This window comes from Sinocyclocheilus grahami, unplaced genomic scaffold (genome assembly GCF_001515645.1).
Source record: "Sinocyclocheilus grahami isolate Dianchi unplaced genomic scaffold, SAMN03320097.WGS_v1.1 scaffold1713.1, whole genome shotgun sequence".
NCBI lineage: Eukaryota > Metazoa > Chordata > Actinopteri > Cypriniformes > Cyprinidae > Sinocyclocheilus > Sinocyclocheilus grahami.
The window spans coordinates 135,483-157,849 of NW_015506892.1; the positions used below are offsets into that span (position 1 = coordinate 135,483).

Consider the following 22,367-nt stretch of genomic DNA (forward strand, 5'->3'; position numbering starts at 1 on the left):
CCCCCCACAGATTCCACATCTCTGTGTTTAGCCCCGCCCACCGATTCTACGCCACTCTGTGTTTAGCCCCGCCCACCGATTCTACGCCACTGTCTGTTTAGCCCCGCCCACCGATTCTACGCCACTGTCTGTTTAGCCCCGCCCACCGATTATATGCCGCTGTCTGTTTAGCCCCGCCCACAGATTCTACATCACTGCCTGTTTAGCCCCGCCAATACAGGCACCAATTCGTGCCTGTAGTGTAAATAATGAGAGAGGCTAACGCGCAGGTCGACGCAGAATGATAAAGATGCTTTGAAGACAGTAAGACGCTGTTCAGTGCCAAGCCGTGGAAAAACAGTGTTTGCATTGCCTTCCTTCTGATCCCAACAATAGGAAAGAGTAAATTAACTTTATTTTTAATGAAGGTTCAGACCGCGTCAGTAAGAACTCTGTCCTTTGTTCACTTAATTTTACTGCGGATTCATTTATTAATTTATTATTATTAAATAAAGATGCTTTGAAGACAGTAAGACGCTGTTCAGTGCCAAGCCGTGGAAAAACAGTGTTTGCATTGCCTTCCTTCTGATCCCAACAATAGGAAAGAGTAAATTAACTTTATTTTTAATGAAGGTTCAGACCGCGTCAGTAAGAACTCTGTCCTTTGTTCACTTAATTTTACTGCGGATTCATTTATTAATTTATTATTATTAATTCACAATTCGGGGCAGGATTTTCAGAAATATTGAAACAAAAAGACAATGCTGTGCGACTATATTGGATCCAACAGTAATGTTTTCATTACATGATCACTATTGCTTTGTCTGTTAAACCAATCGTTTGATATGTACTGAGTATTTATGTGTTTTTAACATAAATCACAGCAGCGTCCATCTGTGAGGAATGTATGCTGTCAAACATACACAACTATTAGCCAATCATAGCAGTGAGCATTTACTTCCGAGTCTACAATCCTCCACGCCTATTCAAACAGAGCATTCTGATGGCCTGTTACTTCTAAATTATGTTTTTTTGATGTAAAAATATTGATAACATGATAAGTGGACCTCAGAGGCAGTTCATGACCCCTTTAAAACCAAATCCAAATAGAAAATAAATTAACAACACTGCAGATGCCCACACATGATGAATCAGAATTATTTATCACTTCCAGATTTGGGTTTTGCACAGACGTACCATCCAGCCGGCGGGGCAAACAGGAAAGAGTAAATTAACTTTATTTTTAATGAAGGTTCAGACCGGGTCAGTAAGAACTCTGTCCTTTGTTCACTTAATTTTACTGCGGATTCATTTATTAATTTATTATTATTAATTCACAATTCGGGGCAGGATTTTCAGAAATATCGAAACAAAAAGACAATGCTGTGCGACTATATTGGATCCGACAGTAATGTTTTCATTACATGATCACTATTGCTTTGTCTGTTAAACCAATCGTTTGATATGTACTGAGTATTTATGTGTTTTTAACATAAATCACAGCAGCGTCCATCTGTGAGGAATGTATGCTGTCAAACATACACAACTATTAGCCAATCATAGCAGTGAGCATTTACTTCCGAGTCTACAATCCTCCACGCCTATTCAAACAGAGCATTCTGATGGCCTGTTACTTCTAAATTATGTTTTTTTGATGTAAAAATATTGATAACATGATAAGTGGACCTCAGAGGCAGTTCATGACCCCTTTAAAACCAAATCCAAATAGAAAATAAATTAACAACACTGCAGACGCCCACACATGATGAATCAGAATTATTTATCACTTCCAGATTTGGGTTTTGCACAGACGTACCATCCAGCCGGCGGGGCAGGAGCATTCTCCAGTCACGTGATGACACACGCCGCCGTTCTGACAGGGACAGCGCTCCTCACACTGCCGCCCGTGTTTCCCCGGAGGACACAGCTCCTCGCAGCTGCAGCAGACAGCAAACACAGCGTCAGACTCACACCGCTGCCAAACCAGGGCCCTAAGCAGAACTATATTGTTGTGCCCCCTCCCCCAAATATCATGGAAGTAAAATTGTGTGTTATATTCGCGGTTGTAGCTAGAAGGGATACAGCTACAGGAAACCAACAATAAATAATTTTTTCAACCTATTAGATTGTGTTTTATTAAAGTCTACACCTACCCCAACCCTAAGCCTACCTTTACATTAATGCAGATACATTCAATATTGTTATTTAGCGTGAGAAAAAGGACGCAATATTGATGTGCGCATGCACAATAAATCCTGGTAGGACAATCTGATGGGTAGGATAAAATGTCAGGACACCGGAGCACATGCCACTGAGGTGAGGGGCGGGACGATTAGAGGTGAGGGGCGGGACGTTTAGACGCGCGCTAGAGGCGGTTTAGCCAATCACAACACACTGGGCTAGCTAACCACTCAGAGCCCATCGCCTATTTCTGAGGGAGGGGCTTCATAAAAGCAGGAAATGATCAGCGTGTTATTGGGAGAAGGGACAGAGCGGTGTGGAATAAAGGTAAATTATGTGAAAAAGAATGTGTTTTTTAAAAAAACGAAGCACTAACACGTTAGACTGCACCCCATAAACACAATCAAGCCTAGAAAAAAACAGTCAACCACCCCTTTAAAGGGTTAGTTCACCCCAAAATGAAAATTCTGTCATTAATTACTCACCCTAATGTTGTTCCAACCCAAGACCTTTTAAGATATTTTTGATCAAATCTGAGCGCACTCTGACCCTACATAGACAGCAATGCAACTGCAATGTTCCCAGGTCCAGAAACTTAGCAAAGACATCGATAAAACAGTCCATGTGGCTCAACTTTAATTTTGCAAAGCTACGAGTATACTTTTTGTGTGCAAAAACAAAAATAACAATTTATTCAACAATTTGTCAAATCAACGTAATCAGTGCTGTTTACATCAGAGGAAAGCACGCGCATGTGTCGTGGTACTCTCCAAAATGGCGGAAGACGTAACTCTGGGAGAAGAATTGTTTAATAAATTATGTTATTGTTGTTTTCTTTGTGAACAAAAAGTATTCTCGTAGCTTCGTAAAATTAAAGCTGAACCACTGATGTCACATAGACTGTGTTATCGATGTCCTTGCTACGTTTCTGGATCTGAAAACATTGCAGTTGCATTGCTGTTTATGCAGGGTCAGAGAGCGCTCAGATTTGATAAAAAAATATCTTAATTTGTGTTCTGAGGATGAACGAAGGTCTTACAGGTTTGGAACGACATGAGGGTGAGTAATTAATGACAGAATTTTCATTTTGGAGTGAACTATCCCTATAAAACCATGGCTAATTTTTGTAAGGTTTGTGATGTCCACATGTTTTTGTTGAAGAAATTATAGAGGCTGTAGCATTTCTATCGCAAAAACATAAATTGTTTATTTTGTATTACATTATCTATTTTAACAGTGTTATTAAATGAAACCATGTGTTCAGTGTGTTCATGTTTATATTTCTATTTATGTATGTTACAGTTTTTTTCTACTGCTTACACACATTTTCAAAACTTTGCCTCTTTTTTTCAAAACTTTACACACAAATCCAAGAATTGCACACACAAAATGCAAAATGCCTCACATCGGTACTCTCCAAAATGGCGGAAGACGTAACTCTGGGAGAAGAATTGTTTAATAAATTATGTTATTATTGTTTTCTTTGTGAACAAAAAGTATTCTCGTAGCTTCGTAAAATTAAAGCTGAACCACTGATGTCACATGGACTGTGTTATCGATGTCCTTGCTACGTTTCTGGATCTGAAAACATTGCAGTTGCATTGCTGTTTATGCCGGGTCAGAGAGCGCTCAGATTTGATAAAAAAATATCTTAATTTGTGTTCTGAGGATGAACGAAGGTCTTACAGGTTTGGAACGACATGAGGGTGAGTAATTAATGACAGAATTTTCATTTTGGAGTGAACTATCCCTATAAAACCATGGCTAATTTTTATAAGGTTTGTGATGTCCACATGTTTTTGTTGAAGAAATTATAGAGGCTGTAGCATTTCTATCGCAAAAACATAAATTGTTTATTTTGTATTACATTATCTATTTTAACAGTGTTATTAAATGAAACCATGTGTTCAGTGTGTTCATGTTTATATTTCTATTTATGTATGTTACAGTTTTTTTCTACTGCTTACACACATTTTCAAAACTTTGCCTCTTTTTTTCAAAACTTTACACACAAATCCAAGAATTGCACACACAAAATGCAAAATGCCTCACATCTCTTGCAAAACAAAGCACTGCATTCAAAATATCACATACACATCTCAAAAGCAAACATTTGCAAACACCTTTGCAAATAATATTAATTCCTGTTAGATTTTTGTGAGTTACAAAGAGAATTGTGTGTTGTGTCTGATAAAAGTGTTTTATGAAATTGAAAACGGAGTCAAAGGCTGAGGTAGATTTGGTGTGTGCTTCTGCTGTTTGAGTGTCAGCTTTCAGAAATTGTGTTACAAGTAAAGATTTTGTGTTCAAGCAGTTGAAAAAAACTAATATAGAATGAAAGTTTGTTTTTTTTAACAGCTACTGCGTACAATCAGACAAACGGCACACTCTGTGCACAGGCAATGTATATTGAGCATGCAGGTGAACTCACAAGGCTCCCGTGTATCCCGGGCTGCACACACACTCTCCGGTGACGTGGTGACACGTGGCGTTGTTCTGGCACAGGCACCTCTGCTGGCAGCCGTGTCCGTAGGTGGAGCGCTCGCAGAGGTCCTCGCAGCGCCAGCCGCGGTACCCGGCCGCACAGAGGCAGGCTCCGGTGATGGGGTTACACAGCGCCCCGTTCTGACACTGACAGCGGCTGCTGCAGTGTGGACCCCAGTGATCACCGTCACAGGCTGCGCAGACACACAGAGCTGCTGTTCACGTCACACACCACAGGACATCCTGCACTGCAGACACTAAAGCTATGACAAGCCACCAGAGGCCGTGCTTTACTGCGGTTTCACCATGGTCTATTCTGGTAGTCCACTTCCAGAATAAACATTTTGCTGATAATTTACTCACCCCTATGTTATTCAAGATGTTCATGTCTTTCTTGCTTCAGTTGCAAAGAAATTTTTGTTTTTGGAGTAAAACATTGCAGGATTTTTCTCCATATAGTGGACTTTAATGGTGGCCAACGATTTCAAGGTCAAAATGCAGTTTCAATGCAGCAGAAAAAAGCTCTACACGATCCCACCCGAGGAATAAGGGCCTTATCTAGCGAATCCATCAGTCATTTTCTGAAAAAAAATAATACATTTTAACCACAAATGCTGGGCTTGCTCTAGCTCTGCGATGCACTTCTTCACACATTACGTAATCATGTTGGAAAGGTCACGTGCGGTTAGTTCTTCGTTTTTGTACTTCAGTTAAAAACGCCATCTCATTTTCTCCTCCAACTTTAAAAAACATTGTTGTTTTACATTTTGGTAAAGGGCAATGACTTTATTTGCATGTTGGCTTTATAAACACTGGGTCTGTACTTTCCAATATCACCTAATAAAGACACACATGTGCATCGCAGAGCTAATGCTAGCCCAACATTTGTGGTTAAAAAGTGTATATATATTTTTTTTTTTTTTTCAGAAAATGTGAAAGTGACATGACATGTGGCCAAGTATGGTGACCCATACTTGGAATTAGTGCTCTGCATTTATCCCATCCACCCAGTGGGCAGCCATTTTTGCTGCGGCACCCGGGGAGCAGTTGTGGGTTCGGTTCTTGCTCAAGGGCACCTCAGTCGTGGTATTGAATGTGGAAGAGAGCGCTGTACATTCACACACCCCCCACCTACAATCCCTGCTGGTACGAGACTCGAACCCACAAGCTTTGGGTTACGAGTCCGACTCTCTAACCATTAGGCCACGACTTCCCCTAGTGTGTCCACTATATGGAGAAATATTCTGGAATGTTTTCCTCAAAAAAATTTAATTTCTTTGCAACTAATGAAAGAAAGACATGAACCCCTTGGATGGCGTGGGGGTGAGTAAATGATCAGGATTTGTTTTATTCTGGAAGTGAATATCCTTTAAACACAGTAACATGTGAGTGTTCTGAGGTAAGTTCCGGTTCTAGTCTTTGGTTCAGTGTGAATGAAATACTGCTTTAGTGTGTGTGTGTGTGTGTGTGTGTGTGAGAGAACAACACATGACATATCACTGTAAAAGCAAACCTACAGACAATGTTTCAGTGGAGTGGAGGTACAGGACACCAGGGTTCAGTAATTGTGTTCATTTTACTGTTTTTCTGAATTGCTAAAACACTAAACCCCAATCTCTGAACCAAATTCTCATTAGCTTAAACCAATATGTCGAATAAAGCACTCTTTCTGCCAAACACGTTCAGGCAGTTAGGCTCTATTTGCAAATCTCATGCACTCTTTTTGCAAAACTAAACACATTCTCATTCACTTAAACACTTATCACACTGTGATGCATTTGTGCTGCAAAATGCTAAACACAAGCAGCTAAAGTTAAACACAACTAAAGCACAGTTGTCATCATTCACACACAACGATTCAAAATTGTTCACACTTGTTTCTAATGATGTGATCAAACCAATTGTACAAAATATGAGCCAGTTCAGAGAGCACAAGTGCCACAGGAGACTGAATGATGATACGAACAATAGATGGACACAGTCTGAGAAGGAGAGGAGGAAGAGTACATGTAAGAAGTGGAGGATGAGGAGAGAAAGAGGAAGGTTTAGAGAGTGTTATCAAGGCTGGATCTGTCAGACCAGAGGGGTTTTTTCTCTGTCTAGCAAAAAAGACAGCATTACTTGTGATGTGAAGTCTCCAGCACAAAGACATGATGCTGAGACAGAATGAGTCTATCATTGACCCGGATTTTACAATCGCACAACTTACAGTATTTGAGTGTACTGTAACATGCTATTCATTTCGAGTTTTATTTGACCTTTTTGATCTTTGCAGTTGGACTGCAGTATTTTTGCAGTATCCAAGTGCTGAATATATACAAACATTCAGTACTATTCAGTATTCAGCACACTACTATTCTTGCAGTACATACAGTAGGCCTATGCAATATATTCACCTTACTCGGTTGCAATTACTATACTTTTTTACAGAATTGCAAAATTGTTTACTCAATACAATATACTTTTTTCTGTAATGTTCTGGATGCAGTGTTCTCCATTTTTCTCTGTAGTGTCTAATGAATGCTCTGTATGAATTGACTCATGTGTGTGTGATCTGAGAGCACGGTTTGGTTTTGAGTGCAAGTGAAATGGTTTTGCAGTGATTGTTTGATTTTGATGAAGAGTCAGAGGTTTCGTGAATTTAGTTTGAGTATTTGGATTTGTGTTTAAGGTTTTGAGAACATGAGTGATGCTTTCAAGAAATGTGTTTTAGCAATTCAGAAAAGCTGTAATAACTGGAATAAGCAGTTCTTCTGTCAAGTAATGCGACTCATTAGTGTAACTGAGCTGTTAAGATGTTTAAGCTAATGCAATGTATGACACCAAAATACAACACAACGTCATAATGAATTTCCAATAACACATCCTCTGGCACTACACAGATTATTACTGTACTGATGAGACAGCAGATCATCAAACCCTAAAATAACATCAGTGTAGCCAAGCTGGGATTTGCTCAGAAACAGAGGCTGATATTTGAATGACAATGTTATCATTGAAATTTTAATGTAGAAATGTGTACAACAGGATTAGTCAAAATAAAAAAAAAAAGTTTAAACTGAACTAAATATGTCTTTAACAATTAACCTGCTGACTGACTTAATTAACTTACTGGAATGTATTTATAGAATTTACAGACGGAAGGTTACTTTGGAAATGTAATCGGTTACAGATTACAAGTTACAGTATTTAAAATCGAATAAATGGTGTAACTATTTCAATTACTTTATTAAAGCAATGTAACTGATTACATTTGATTACTTTTTGATTACATTTCTAAGGAATGTTACTTTGAGATTGTTCTGAGATTAAATACAGATTTAAAATCATAACAAGAGATAGTTTAATAGCTATGATACTGTTTTTGAAATCAAATCTTTGCATAGTTTTGACAGGAATCACTGGCATCTAACAACGCCTTGGGAAAAAACAGTTAATCTTAAAAATAAAGCATATACATAAACCCAAATAGGAAATAAAACAGTTATTGAATAAGCATGTGTCCTAAACTCCCGAAACATTGCAATTTATGAAAGAAGTCAATCAAATCTGTATGTGTGTAAAGATATTCAGATGTAACCCCCTTTGTAATCATTAACATTTTCATAAGTAACTGTAACATTTAAAAAAGACATTTATTTTGTAATTAAATGAATGTATGTAATTCCATTACATGTAACTAGTTACTCCCCAACACTGTTTACAGGTCTCATGGGGTACTACGATATTAGTAGAGGTTTTTTTTTCCTTGAGAAAAATTGACATGTATCCAATTGAATCAAATCAAGAACGGAATTGAATCCAATCACAAGCTTGTGAATCAAAACTGAATTATGAAACTAGTTTAAATATACCCAACTCTACCCAGGTTTTGGATATTGAGATAATAAGAAATGATATCCTCACATTTCGCATCTGTTATAAGTTGCAGTGTTGTACATTTTTTCCTAGGCTGCTTGCAACGCTGAAATCTGTCACTAGTTCAAACGAGAATCTGTCTGGTGATCTGCAATGAAGCGCTTTCGTCTGCATAATCCCACAGCTGTGTATTAGTGCTCAGAGAAACATATCTACTGCATTGTGTCAGGTGTATGATAGTGCATTACATACATACATTAAACATCAACTCACTGTACTATGACTTATACTACGGCTGGGAAGTCCCAGGCTTTTTAAGACTGTGGAAACCCTGTGTCATGTAATTTGCACTGATCAGAGCTTACCCTAATTCACCATGAAGCTTGAGTTCACATGAGACTGTGATTTTGACGTGAATATATTAGTGTTTCATCTTTTATTTGTCAGACTGTGATTGTTGTTGTCTTCCACACGACCTCATTGAAACCTCAGTCATGTTTCTTCAGGCTAAGAAGAGCTAAAGTAAGCGGAGTGCTTTAGTGATCGTGACCCGCTTCAGTGAGCAGACGTGCAGGTCGTCCACACTGACTCTCGTCCATCACCAGCTCACCAAATCCACAAGAAACATTGCTTTCACTGGCTCGAAAGCAAAACCTTCATGTGTGAACCGAACACCGCAAACCCTTTCAGAACAAAGCATCAGTCAGACGGCGTCTGAAGCAGACGAGCAGCAGATCACAGCACACAGGTGACGCCTCCTAGTGTCTGATTCTGACTGAGAGGATGAGACGGCGACAACAACACAAGCACGAAACTGAGCTCTGGTTTGGGTGGTTTATGCGGATGCAGATTTGTAGAATGACATGGGTATGACAGAGGTATTTCAATGTGAAGGTGGTTTATGAGGACACTGTCTGTGCCCCCGTAATTCAAAAGGCTTAAAAACATACTAAATGGTGTTTTTTTGAGAATGTAAAAATGCAGGAAATTTTTTGTAAAGGGTAGGTTTAGGTGTAAGGTTGGAGTAGGGCAACAGAAAATAGTTTGTACAGTAGAAAAACCATTACATGTTTTCTACTGTATGTCTATGGAGAGTTTCATATCATACTATAATACGGTCAAACTCAACAACTGGTTAGTATACCATTTTTAAATAATAAATAACAATAATACATTTGTAATGATATCATTACGTTTCTACTAAATATAAACATTTAAACAGTGGCTGTCATAAAATAATATATATGTGGTCAACTCAGCCCTATAAAGCAGGACTGTAATGTCACTTTTTTATATCTGAATGAGAGATTGGGGGCAATAAGGTCTGTTTGAGCATGTTCTGTTATTGTGCATCCCTTTCTTACATCTGACATCACATGAGCTCAGCCCTGAGGTCATGTCCTGTGTTTCTGGCCAATCAGTGCCTTCTCTTTGTTTTGCTCTCTGCGGATGAAGAAAAGGCCTTTTTTCCTTCAGCCTTAATTCAGCGCAGGGTGTTTTGTTGGCGTCTTGTGGCCCGGAAAGGCCAGATACAATGAGACTTCAACTAATTAAAGTCATATCACAGCTGACTGCAGCCATGCTTCCAAATCCTTCTCCATAAGCCACTATAATAAAACCAGGAGCAGGACTAGCAGCGGTTAACTAACGCTGAGGGACTCCAGACTCCTGACAACACATCCAGTACTACTGATCAAATGAACAGCGTACTGAAATTACTCGTTATTTGACAGACTGAACCATGTTTAGTATGTAATGTAAAAAGTTTGTAAATGTTTGATTTTCATTGCAATAGGAGTTGATTTGCCTCATTCATTATGTGTTTTCAGTATCATAACCACGTGTCCTCCTCTGCATGTAATATGATGATCTGTCTGATATCACATTTAACAGAGTGATGTTACACAAGTCTTTCTGACCACATGGCTGAAACATAGGTGTTTCTATGGTAGTCTTTGTAAGTATTTCATTGTGTTACCTTGTCATGCTCAAACCTTCAACTTTGTATTTGGAACAAAATCACGATCATCATTTTTACACTGGACATTTTTAAATCTGTACACTTGTTTTTCTTAGTATAAAGCACAAGTCTATATAAGAATATGGTGAAGTGCAATGATATGTATCTGTTCTTCAACCCCAAAACATTCTGAATGCAACATGGCTGTCACAAAACACGTTCTGATAAAGAAATGCCATGGATTATGCGTGAGTTATGAAGGGACATCAAAGGACCCGACCTATATGTATTCAAAATTTACTGCATCAGGGATGAAATAATCTAGCACTGTATTGTTAGTGTTGATAAGTAACTATAAATGCAAAACTGTTATACTGTAATCAAATATTGTAAAAAAAAAAAAAAAAACATTATTGTCACTGTATATTTTTCTACCCGTTACATTTTTACACTGTTGAAAAGAGGTTACTTTTTAGGTTTGGGGATAGGCTTAAGGGATCTAAAATATATCTATAAAATGGAAAAAATGTAAATAAATATATTTATGATAAAAAGGATTCCTAAATATTTTACACTTCTATAGCTGTAAATGCATAATAGTGTTTACATTTTAGATTCACATTTCTCTTAATGTAATGATTTCTTCTAGACCCTTAAACTACATTTAATCACAATATTAAACCACTACAGCATTTTAGATTTCACATTTCCTTAGATCTTTTGACATATAAGAGGTCATCATACTATAAACTCATAATGTCTAAACTCATAAACGTCCTTGTTAGTCCAAAAACCGCTTTTAAACAGTTTTTCCACATCCTCTTCTTTATTATATAATAGAGATGAATGTATCTGTCTAAGACTGTCTGCGCAGACACAGATCAACACTCGATCTTGCAGTGAATACATGCTCTCTGCTGACCTTCTGAGGGATTTTAACCTTAGAGAAATGCCTGTTCATTTTCAGTGAAGTGCCTGATCATGTCAGTAGATCATAATTATTTGTTCTTTACATTTCACATTTCTCTGTGGACTCTTTTGTGGACCAGTCACCACTTTTCAAACACAATTTTACTGAAAGATGTCGCAACACATAAGTAACCATGTTAATTCTAAAGCCTGATCTGTGGGAAATTATTGTTTTGATATATAAGGACTCATGCAGTCGGCTGGTAAATCAAGCCATTGAGAAAATCGGTGCTTCTCAAACCTGTCCAGGAGCCTCAGCGCTGCACATTTTCCCTCATCAGGCACACCCAATCCAGCTCTTACCGTCTCTAGATGAGCTGAATCATTCATCATTCAACATTCTTTTGAATAGACTAGAAAATTATGTTGGCATTAAAAGGAAATCTGCCATCAATTCGTGGCAGTGCATGAAGAGGAATCATACCAATATTAAGTGCAGTATGGAGTACCTCAAGGCTCAGTACTAGGAACGTTACTTTTTATGCTTTACATGTTACCCTTGGGAGATATCATCAGGAAACACGGTGTTAGCTTTCACTGTTATGCTGATGATACTCAGCTCTATATTTCTTCGCTGCCTGACGAAACATAACAATTTGCAAAACTAACAGAATGCATAGTTGATACAAAAGACTGGATGATGAATAATTTCTTACTGCTAAATTCTGATAAAACAGAGGTGTTAATTATAGGACCAAAAACCTCTGCATGTAATAACCTAGAACACTGTCTAACACTTGATGGCTGCTCTGTCAATTCCTCGTCATTAGTTAGGAACCTAGGTGTGCTATTTGATAGCAATCTTTCCTTTGAAAGTCACGTTTCTAGCATTTGTAAAACTGCATTTTTTCCATCTCAAAAATATATCTAAATTATGACCTATGCTCTCAATGTCAAATGCAGAAACGTTAATTCATACGTTCATGATCTCAAGGTTAGATTATTGTAATGATTTATTGGGTGGTTGTTCTGCACGCTTAATAAACAAACTCTAGCTGGTCCAAAATGCAGCAGCTGGTTTATCATTATAGGGTGGTTGTGTACACACTGCCAACACACATTTCAGTTTAAACAACTTGTAAAAGTGCATGTAGCATCCTATGACCGCTTTAACATTGTTTTAACCTTTACAACTAGATAAACGCAATATCCATTTAAATTAACAAAAGCAAACCTCTATTGCATCTTGCCATTTTGATATTTGATTAATAATTAGTGTCCTGCTTTGCTTAGCAAACTTAAAGTAATGTAACAGAAGTTATGGCTGAATTGATTTATGTATTGTGACATATTTCAGAGTGAAACAAGTTTTAGAATGTGAAAAATTAAAGGGCGGGACTTGACTTTATTAATTGTTAAAGTAAATGTATAATTTCAAGAGTGTGAGTAAAAGAGTAAGTATCTTTGTGAATGGGACCTTAAGAGCAGAAAACTCACCTTTTATCTCAATAAAAAACAAGCTTTATATAATTTGAATAATCAAAATTAGTTTGTGTCTGCTTATTCTATTCACCAGTGTTTGAACCATTAAAGAAGAAACTGCTTTTTAATTTCTGGGTTAAAAGTACACATTAGACAGGGCATTTTTAAATTTTTTCTTGGATGAAAATGAGGCTGTGAGGGATAAACCTAGTCTATACAATGTCACGCGTATAAAAGCCCTACACACAAACTAATGTAATAAAACATTCTCAAGCTGACTGCATTTACATGAATAGTCTCCAAGACGGGCATTTTGACATAACTTTTCATGTAAGTGTGTAGCAATAACAGAACTTAAGAGAGCTTGAGCGAAAGAACTCGGCATTCGCATGCTTGACTGAGAGGCACGTTATTCTGTGAGCGTGCTTTCGGTGTGTGAGCTGATATATGTTCATTTGTTCAAATCAGAAAAAGCACAGGGCAATATATTTCTTGTCAGTGTTGAGGAACTACTGAAATGATTGTCTACAGAGCAGCAAAAGCTCTTTCTGGATGTGGTCTGTCACTGACTGAAGGCAGTTGTAAACGCAGGAAGAGACAGTAAGAGAGAGACAGACGAGCGCAGCTGCAGCACTCACCGCTGGAGCAGTCGGGCCCTCCCCAGCCCGGCTCACACTGACAGGTGCTGGGGGCCACACAGCGGCCATGCACACACTTCTCAGCACAGTGGGCTGCAGAGAAAACAAGAGAGACAGAGAGAGAGCGCTCAGATTACACCAGCACCCAACAAACACCTACAACCCCAAACCCTGCTCCTCACAACTCTACATCTAGCATCAAATATCTCAGTGAATATCAGATATGTTTTACATCTATCTCTCTGTCTCTCTCTCGGTCTGCAGTAGTGCAGTAGTAACACTCACGAACACATCTGTCTCTGCTCTGGTAGAATCCCGGGCAGCACTGAGACTTGCGGCGGTGCATGGTCTTCTCTCCTCTGCGGTAGGCCGTTCTGTAGCTCACCCTAAACACAGCCGAAAAATCACAGCTACGGGTTATTCAATATTCTGTTATACCTCAATTTGATAGAACAAAATATGACAATATATGAAAAACTATGCTTCCATGACACCTTAATAAACTTTGAAAAGCATTGTAAAGCGCACACACCTGTGCTGAGTGCATTTGAACCAGTTGAGGATGTCTGAGCAGCTGGTGTAGTAAATCTGATCGAATGGGTGAGCGTACGACTCCTGCACAGTCACCGAGTAACTGCAGAACACACACACACGAATGGTTTTTGAGGGACTCTACACAGACAAAATGATTTCTATACTGTCCAAACTGTACTTTCTATCCCCCAACCTGAAACCTCACCCTCACAGAAAACATTCAGTGTTTTTACATTTTCAAAACATACCTGGACCACACACTCTCTCACACACACACACGTCTGGTTCACTATCCTTGTTGGGACTCTTCATAGGCGTAATGGTTTTTATCCTGTACAAACTGTATTTTCTATCACCCTACACCTAAACCGACCCCTCACAGGAAACTTTCTGCATTTTTACTTTCTCAAAAAAAAACTAATTCTGTATGATTTATAAGCTTCTGTACCCATGGGGACCTCAATTTAAGTCCCCACTAGGATATATAAACCTGTACAGAAGGCCGCGTCTCTGTCAGACGTGTGTGGTCTCATTACTCCAGCACTAATGGTTAATAAGAGCAGCAGTTATCTGTGTATGTCACATGTTCGCTGTGTGTGGCCACTGCTGCTACACAATACATGAGGAAAACAAATCAGAAAAGCAAAGTGTTTTGTTGAAAGCAGCTCTCCGCCAGTTCTCCAGACACCTGTCTGTGGGTATTTGTGTGGCGTCGTTCAGATGTTCATAAACTGGCGCTCCTCCAGTAAAACAGAAGCGCTTTTGTTTCTCAGGAACAGCTGTGCCTTTCGGCTGTGTTTAGGGCCGCTCATGTGCAGGACACATTCAGGAGTAAAAAAAGCACTAATCGTCTATAAATGAAGAACATAATTATAAATAGCAACAGCTGGATCAAATATTGCTTTATGATGATGTAAAGACAGGCGTTTCATGTGCGTCTGTGGAAGCAGAGCTCTTGTTTGAATCTGCTGTGAGCGTTAGTGACGCAGGAATAAACTCATAATGCACGCTGTGAATGTGCTGGGAAATCTTGCACACAGATATTAGGACACACATTCCCTGCTTTAGGAAACTCTTGTGCAGCGCACAGCTGTTCCCACACATTACCGAGTGAAAGTCAATCTAGCTGGGAAAGAAAACTCCAACTTTGTTCTCTTCAATCTGCTTTAATGGATTTCCGAGCTGGTCCTTAATTTGGCCACGGACATCTCCTGCCTGTGTGTGTGTGTGTGTGTGTGTTTACTACTCTGAGATAAAGGAACTCGCCTGTTGAAAACTACAAAGGACAAGATCAAAGGACAACAAGCAGTTATTGCGAAATGCTGAGAAACGGAAGAGTGTCAGAGCAACAGTCCATCAGTCTTCATCAGCATTTCATGTTCCCTCACAGGGGAAGTGACCCAAATCTAGCTGCCACACCTTTTCTTAAACATATGTCAACAGAATTCCTAAAAAAGTGGGTGTTAAACCGAAGATTCACATCTTTTACTCATAAACTGACAAAATTCTTTATTATTAACTCAAATATTTAATCGGCTCCAAATGAAAAGTAAAATGAAAGTGACGAGCATGTGCATCCGCTGTGAAACAAATCATCCCTCTCATACTTTCTATCTGAAATACAGCATGTTGCCTCATTAGGGTCACTTCCTGTTAGACATGATAGTTTCAACTCTGCTATGGGAAAAAATAAGATGTTTTACAGAAAGCAAAACACATGAGAACAGTGAAGTGAATAATGGGCTTCCTACTGAGATTTTTTTTATTTTTATGAATTAATTAAGCATGCTACACAAATATTTGAGCAACTTCGGACCATTCACATGAAGACACACCCACCTCTCCCAGTGACTGCAGACATTCGGGTCGTCCAGGTTGAGTGATGATGTCAGAGCAATCAGACAGCACGAGACAGCCAATAGCAGAGGACTCCAGGGTGACATCATTGCAGGAAACACCTTCACACAAACACAAACACACACTCAGCAGTCAGCGCAAACACACGCTGCAATCATGACCTGCATCACACACACGAGAAACACTGCGTCAAGCTCAACTTCCAATGTGCTTTGGGTAACTGGACCGAGCACTGATGGCATCCCACCCCACGACAAAGTCACTGATCTTCTCATCAGCAGCACTAGTTGATCAGTCACAGTCCAGATGGGCAGACTCCTCCTGCACTGCTGTGAGGCCTGAGATCACGCTGTGCTGGTGCTGATGTGGAGGATGTGCTGATCAGACTCTCTAATGCAGGAGCACCTTCTGTTCTGTGTGTTTGAGATGAGGGACTCTTATGTTTCTGGTGCCCAGCAGCATGTTCATTAGGATCTCACACAGAGTTTGACCTGATGACTAGAGTTTGGCGCTGATAGCTTGAGGGGTCCTTACAGAAGCTGTGAGGCACCTTCAGACGGCCTGCAGAAAACTGACGCAGCTGAAGACATGATCACATTGCCCTGCTCACTACCGGACAATGACAAGCTTTTAATGTTTGGAAGAACTTCTCTTCTGCTCAGCAGGACTGCATTTATTTGATCAAAAATACAGTAACAACAGTGAAATATTATTAGAATTTAAAACAGCTGTTTTCTATGTGAATATATGGGTCATTCCTGGGATTCGGTAATATTTCAGTCCCCCAGAGTTTCTAAAGTGGTGGTTCACCAAAATTAATTGTTCGAAGCTTTTCACAATACTTGCCGATTGTAAAGAATTTTTTTAAATAATTGCATTTCAATATTTTTTAGTCTTATGTCTATCCTGAACCAAGCATTTTGGTCACGTCCCTGATGCGCTTCACTGGGTTTGTACTTAGAAAATTCTTAACAAAATGGGCATAGTGTCTGATTTTTGGCAATAATGTAAGCATGTATTTTGTGCTCCTTTCTTGTGAAAAATATTTTTCTAAAAAATCTACTAGATATTTTATAAAACAGAGACTTTAAAGTTATGTCCCTCAGTCTGAACTCAACCCTGTCACACTAACCATTCTACGCCTGTAAAAATAATAGACTGTGTGTGGTCAGCCCCGTCACAAATATATTTATTTCATTGTTACGGGGTTGTAAACTTGTGACAGGGTGGAGTTATTTACTTCATTTATTAATCATTTTAATGACAAAAATATAAACTAGGCATGGTTTCAGTAAATATATACTTACCAAAATCATGACAACTCATATTTTTGTTATAAATATAATTTTTGATGTATGTCAACTTAAACTTTGGCAAGCATCATACATCAGAAATTGCAGCCACATTTGCAACAGAAAGACATGTTGACCCGGAAAGAAGGGAACAATATGAGAGAGAAACAAAACCAAACATTAAAACTGACGGCAATGTGTTAGTCTTCAACCCTGTCACACCTTGTCACATTAATACAATTAAGAATGAAAGCATTTCTTGCTGATTACCATCTGACATGTTAAGGACTAAAACAATAAAATTGTAGTTTTAGTTAAACTTTTAAATACATTTTTTTTTACAAAAATAAACAGACCATAGACACATTATTTGTGTATTTTTAGCTTCCTTCAGTACTGTAAAAATGTGAAAATCATGATAAATTTGACATTTGTTATCATTAAATTGTTATGAGGGACATATGAGTAGGTAGATGTTTGTTTTATAACAAGTTCTGTGTAAAATCCTATTTAAACCGATCCCATTTTGTCCATTACGGGGGTTGAGAAAAAAAGGTGTCTAAAGCTGAAAAAATTAATAAATAATAATAATAATAAAAGGTCATTAATGCCTGAGGTGGGAAAATATGGAGGTTTGATATGTGCCTAATAATGTGGGGTATTTAGATAATGAATCACATGTAGTTGAAATAAAATCTATATTCCAAGTTGAAATGTTACCGAATCCCAGGAATGACCCTTCTGTTAAACTGTAATGTATTTCTGTGATCAAAGCTATTTTCAGCATCATTCAGTGTCACATGATCTTCAGAAATCATTCTAATATGCTGATTTGCTGCTCAAGAAACATTCTGATTATTAGCAATGCTGAAAACAGTTGTGCTGCACAATAATTTACTTCCATCCAAAAGTTTGGGGCAAGAACTTAGTTTAAATAATAACACTTTTATTCATCAAGGATGCATTACATTGATCAAATGTGACAGTAAAGTAATTTATAATGTTACAAAAGACTTCTATTTCAAATAAATGCTGTTCACTGACCTTTCTGTCCATCAAAGGATTCTGAAAAAAATGCATTTTATTCCACAAAAATATTACACCACAGGAACGAGTGACATTTTAAATATATATATTTGAATTTGTAATAATGTTACACAATATGACTGTTTTTGCTGCATTTTAAATCAAATAAATGCTGTTTTGTGAGCAGAAGAGACTTCTTTCAGAAACAGTAGAAGTCGTTTGTCTGGTAGTGTATGCCAGGTGCTTCATGAGGGCCAGTGACAGAGTTTGCTGCAGACGAGATGAAGACCTGTCTGAGTTCCTGAGAGTTCAGAGCCATTAAACCCAGACCAACATCAGTCTCTCAGAGAGCAAAGACTGGAGTGAGCACAGTGCCGCGGCACGCTCACAGAGCTTCTCTAGTGCTCATCTGACCGCTGAGAGCAGAGCTGAAGAGACACAGCTGCACTCACAGAGCTCTCAACAAGCACGAGATGCCTCTGAACTCCTCATAAACTCATCCTCCGCTCAACACAAGCACGCTCCCAGCCAGCACTGCTTACAGCAAGTGGTAATGTACAACACAGACCCTGACCTTAGGTGCATCACAGTAACTAAAGAACCGGTGTGGAGGGTTGGACACTTAATGTGGCAGCTTTTGTTGAGTGACAAAATAACCTTTTAAAACTCACACAACAGCAGTGTAGGTGTGTATAGTGTATAATTTGAGACAGGTCATTGTTTGGTCTGGTCATCCACACCAGATTCTAGCATCATCTAGCTTTTAAAACATTAGATTCATCCTCTGCATGACCAATCAAACAGTCCTGTTTCTCATAAGCCAAGACCAAGCAATGCCTGTGAAAAACTAAGGACTACGAACACCAGATCTGGTGGTGTTTAGTGCAAAATCTCTGCCTGCAGAGGAGACCGAGAGCATGAGGAGCATCCCTGACCGCATCTGTTCAGTCAACGGTCAAGCAAAGCCTGTGGAGGTGCCTGTCTCGAAACATGCAGGACAGGCTCCACGTGCACAAACCCAGTGCTCCTCACGTCAATGAACTCTGCGGGAAGTGAAACAGGAACAGGTGTTCATCGGAGCAGTGTTTGAGTGAAAGTGAGCACAGGTGCCAGCGCTCTGATGCTCCACACACATGTTCTGTCCTCCAGACGTCTGGGGAAACACTGCTGTGTCTACCAGATACACGTCTAGAGTCACTTACAGCACTCCAGGGAGAAATACAACATCACACTCTTAATCTGAGAGAGGAACAACGAGACTCATACATTACACTGTGATGTAAAGCTCATGAGCGCTTGCTATATTCCTCTCTGAATTGTAATAGTGTGACTACATCTGAAAGTTATTAGAAATGTTAATGTACAGATGCATCTATGCTCTGGATGAAGACTAAGAAGATGTATGCCAATACTACTGTAAAAAAAAAAATTTTTTACAAGAAAATACTATTTCAGTCTATCAACTATAACATTTCTTGTTTAATTCAATGTATCCCTAGTGAAAAATAAATCCACTAAAATGTATTTGAAATACATGTATTTCATGCTAAGTATACTTCAAATACATCATGTAACTAATAAAAATACCCTGCAGTTGTACTTTTAGTATACCAAACTGGTATAGCCTACTTAGAGTCTGTTAAACAGGAACAACTCATTTTGTGCTTAATGAAATTTAATTGTGCTGAAGTAGTGCTTATAGTATGTACTTAGTATATTTGGTAGTGCTAAAGTGGAACTATTACAAGTTTACTTTAGGTACACTTTAAATATCTGACATTTAAAGGCCGATATTATTCAGAGATCATACAATCCTTATCAACAAGTGAAATTTAAACACATTTTAGGCTTAAAGGGGTCATATGATGCGATTTCAATTGTTCCTTTCTCTTTGGAGTGTTACAAGCTCTTGGTGCATAAAGAAGATCTGTAAAGTTGCAAAGACTAAAGTCTCAAATCCAAAGAGATATTCTTTATAAAAGTTAAGAGTCAGCCACACCTACCTAAAACGGCTCGTTCTAACACGCCCCCACATACCTTTAAAGCATGTCAACATATTCTGTTACACCAAATACACAAAATAATGATCTTTAAAATAGCATCATATGACACCTTTAATATTGAAAAATGTGCATTGTGATGATTTTCTAAATTCAAATTTGTCAATCAGTAAGTCTCGAGCGATATGTCAGTAAATATGTTAACGGAATTGAACTATACTTAGTATGAAATAAATGTATTTTCAATATATTACTTTTTTACTAGGGTTCATTTGCCAATTCTTTGTAATTCTTTGTTTCAAATTGAATCCTACACAGAGTTACTTGAAGTACTTTGTTCTTGATTCATCATTCAGTGAACAATATGTATCATATAAGGCATAATCCACGGCAAGCTGTGCATTAATTACACAGTTTAATTCATGATGTGGAGGCAAAGAGCTTGCGTTGGCCCCTGGACAGATGAGATGCTAGTTAGCGCCCTATGTAGTCTACATAGTGTGCACTGCATATGGTGCGGCACTACTGTGCACAAGTGTGTCTTTGTGTGAGAGTAACAGGGAGGATCACACTGGAGTCAGAGCATGCAAACCTTTCTTTAGACACTGCAAAGCATCTGAAAGGAAAACTCCCACAAATGCATAAAACCACTGCATCCAGCCTTTTAATCACTACTGTTCATAAAGCATCATGAAGCAGTCGGAGGTCATAGCGGAGGACTCGTCTTTGTAGGTCACTGCGTCACAGCTTTCTCTCAAACGGGCCAATAAATACACATGTGTCGCTGTCAATCAACACACATTCCCTCTCTTCCTCACAGGACGAATGCCATGCTCCTAAACAAACACAACAGCAAATAAAACCCATCTGGATCTTTCAGCACAGATTCTGGGGAAGAACTCAAGGCCCACGGCTGTTTTCAGTGTTTCACTGCATAACACTTATTTCAGGTTTCAGACACTCAAATCCATAGACTGCTTTCATAGCTTGTAAAAAAAATACACACTGGTGTCTCTGGAAGTGGCAATAATGTGCAAAAAAATAACCCTTCAAACTAAATGTAACGACTTGTTTTATTCTCGTTAATCAAACCTTCTGTAGGTCACTAAAATGACTCTGTTCTTCTCATGTTGTTTAGGGAAAAGTGCAGAAGTGGCTTTGGAGCTGCCCATCACCCGCTAAACCGTACAACCAGCTAGCATGATCATTAGAGAAGTATTTACAACACAGTTTACACATACACTTCACATCTAGTTCAGAATCATTTAATAACAGGACGTCGATGCGTTATATCTGTAATGCTGCTTCAAAATCTAGCATGTTGAAACAGACTTTTGAGGCATAAAGACATGGAGTTTGTTAGTGTCATCGACCAAACCCTAACGAGATTTGACACCAGCTATAGGCAGGTTAACAACTGGAGATCATCAGATCATCAGCTGAGAGGAAGACGAGATCTGCTGCGCCGCCCAAGCATGTCAGACTTTCTCAGCTACTTATTTTTGTCTCAGAAACATTGGTCTTTGACAAACCCTGTAATTATGAAGGGAATAATGCTGTTTTTATTGCAAACAGATGGAGCATCAGACCGCTCTCCTTAACTAACAGATGCATAATACGATAATCATACAGGAACAGACTTCATACAAGAGACACACTGCTGCATACAAGAGCTGGCAAATAAAATCACTGCACACACACACACACTCACACACACACACACACACACACAGGTTTGTTTTTGTGAAAAGTGGGGACTCTCCATAGGCGTAATGGTTTTTATACTGTACAGACCGTATATTCTATTGCCCTACACCAACCCTACCCCTAAACCTACCCCTCACAGGAGACTTTGTGCTATTTCAGATTTTCAATACACTCCATTCTGTGTGATTTATAAGCGTTCTGAAAAGTGGGGACATGGGGTAATGTCCTGAAAAGTCACCTTCTCCTTGTAATACCTGTCATACCTTTGTCATTATACACATTTATGTCCTCATTTGTCACAAAAACACACACACACACACATGCTGACACACACACACACACTCACACACACACACACACACACACACACACACACACACACACACACACACACACACACACACACACACACACACACACACACACTCTCACACACCCAGCCACACACAGAGTCACACAC

General features: G+C 38.8%; 1 protein-coding gene across 1 annotated transcript in view; it reads right to left on the reverse strand.

The window, feature by feature from the left end:
* LOC107572183 (multiple epidermal growth factor-like domains protein 10) overlaps positions 1–22,367 on the reverse strand; it is a 33,488-nt gene that overhangs the window by 10,708 nt on the left and 413 nt on the right. The window contains exons 2-7 of the mRNA XM_016258601.1: positions 15,865–15,983; positions 14,024–14,125; positions 13,777–13,877; positions 13,492–13,584; positions 4,592–4,838; positions 1,796–1,916 (exon numbers count right to left, since the gene is read on the reverse strand). Of these exons, the coding sequence (XP_016114087.1) occupies positions 1,796–1,916; positions 4,592–4,838; positions 13,492–13,584; positions 13,777–13,877; positions 14,024–14,125; positions 15,865–15,971 (771 nt within the window). The 5' untranslated portion in view covers positions 15,972–15,983. The remainder of the gene's footprint in view (positions 1–1,795; positions 1,917–4,591; positions 4,839–13,491; positions 13,585–13,776; positions 13,878–14,023; positions 14,126–15,864; positions 15,984–22,367) is intronic.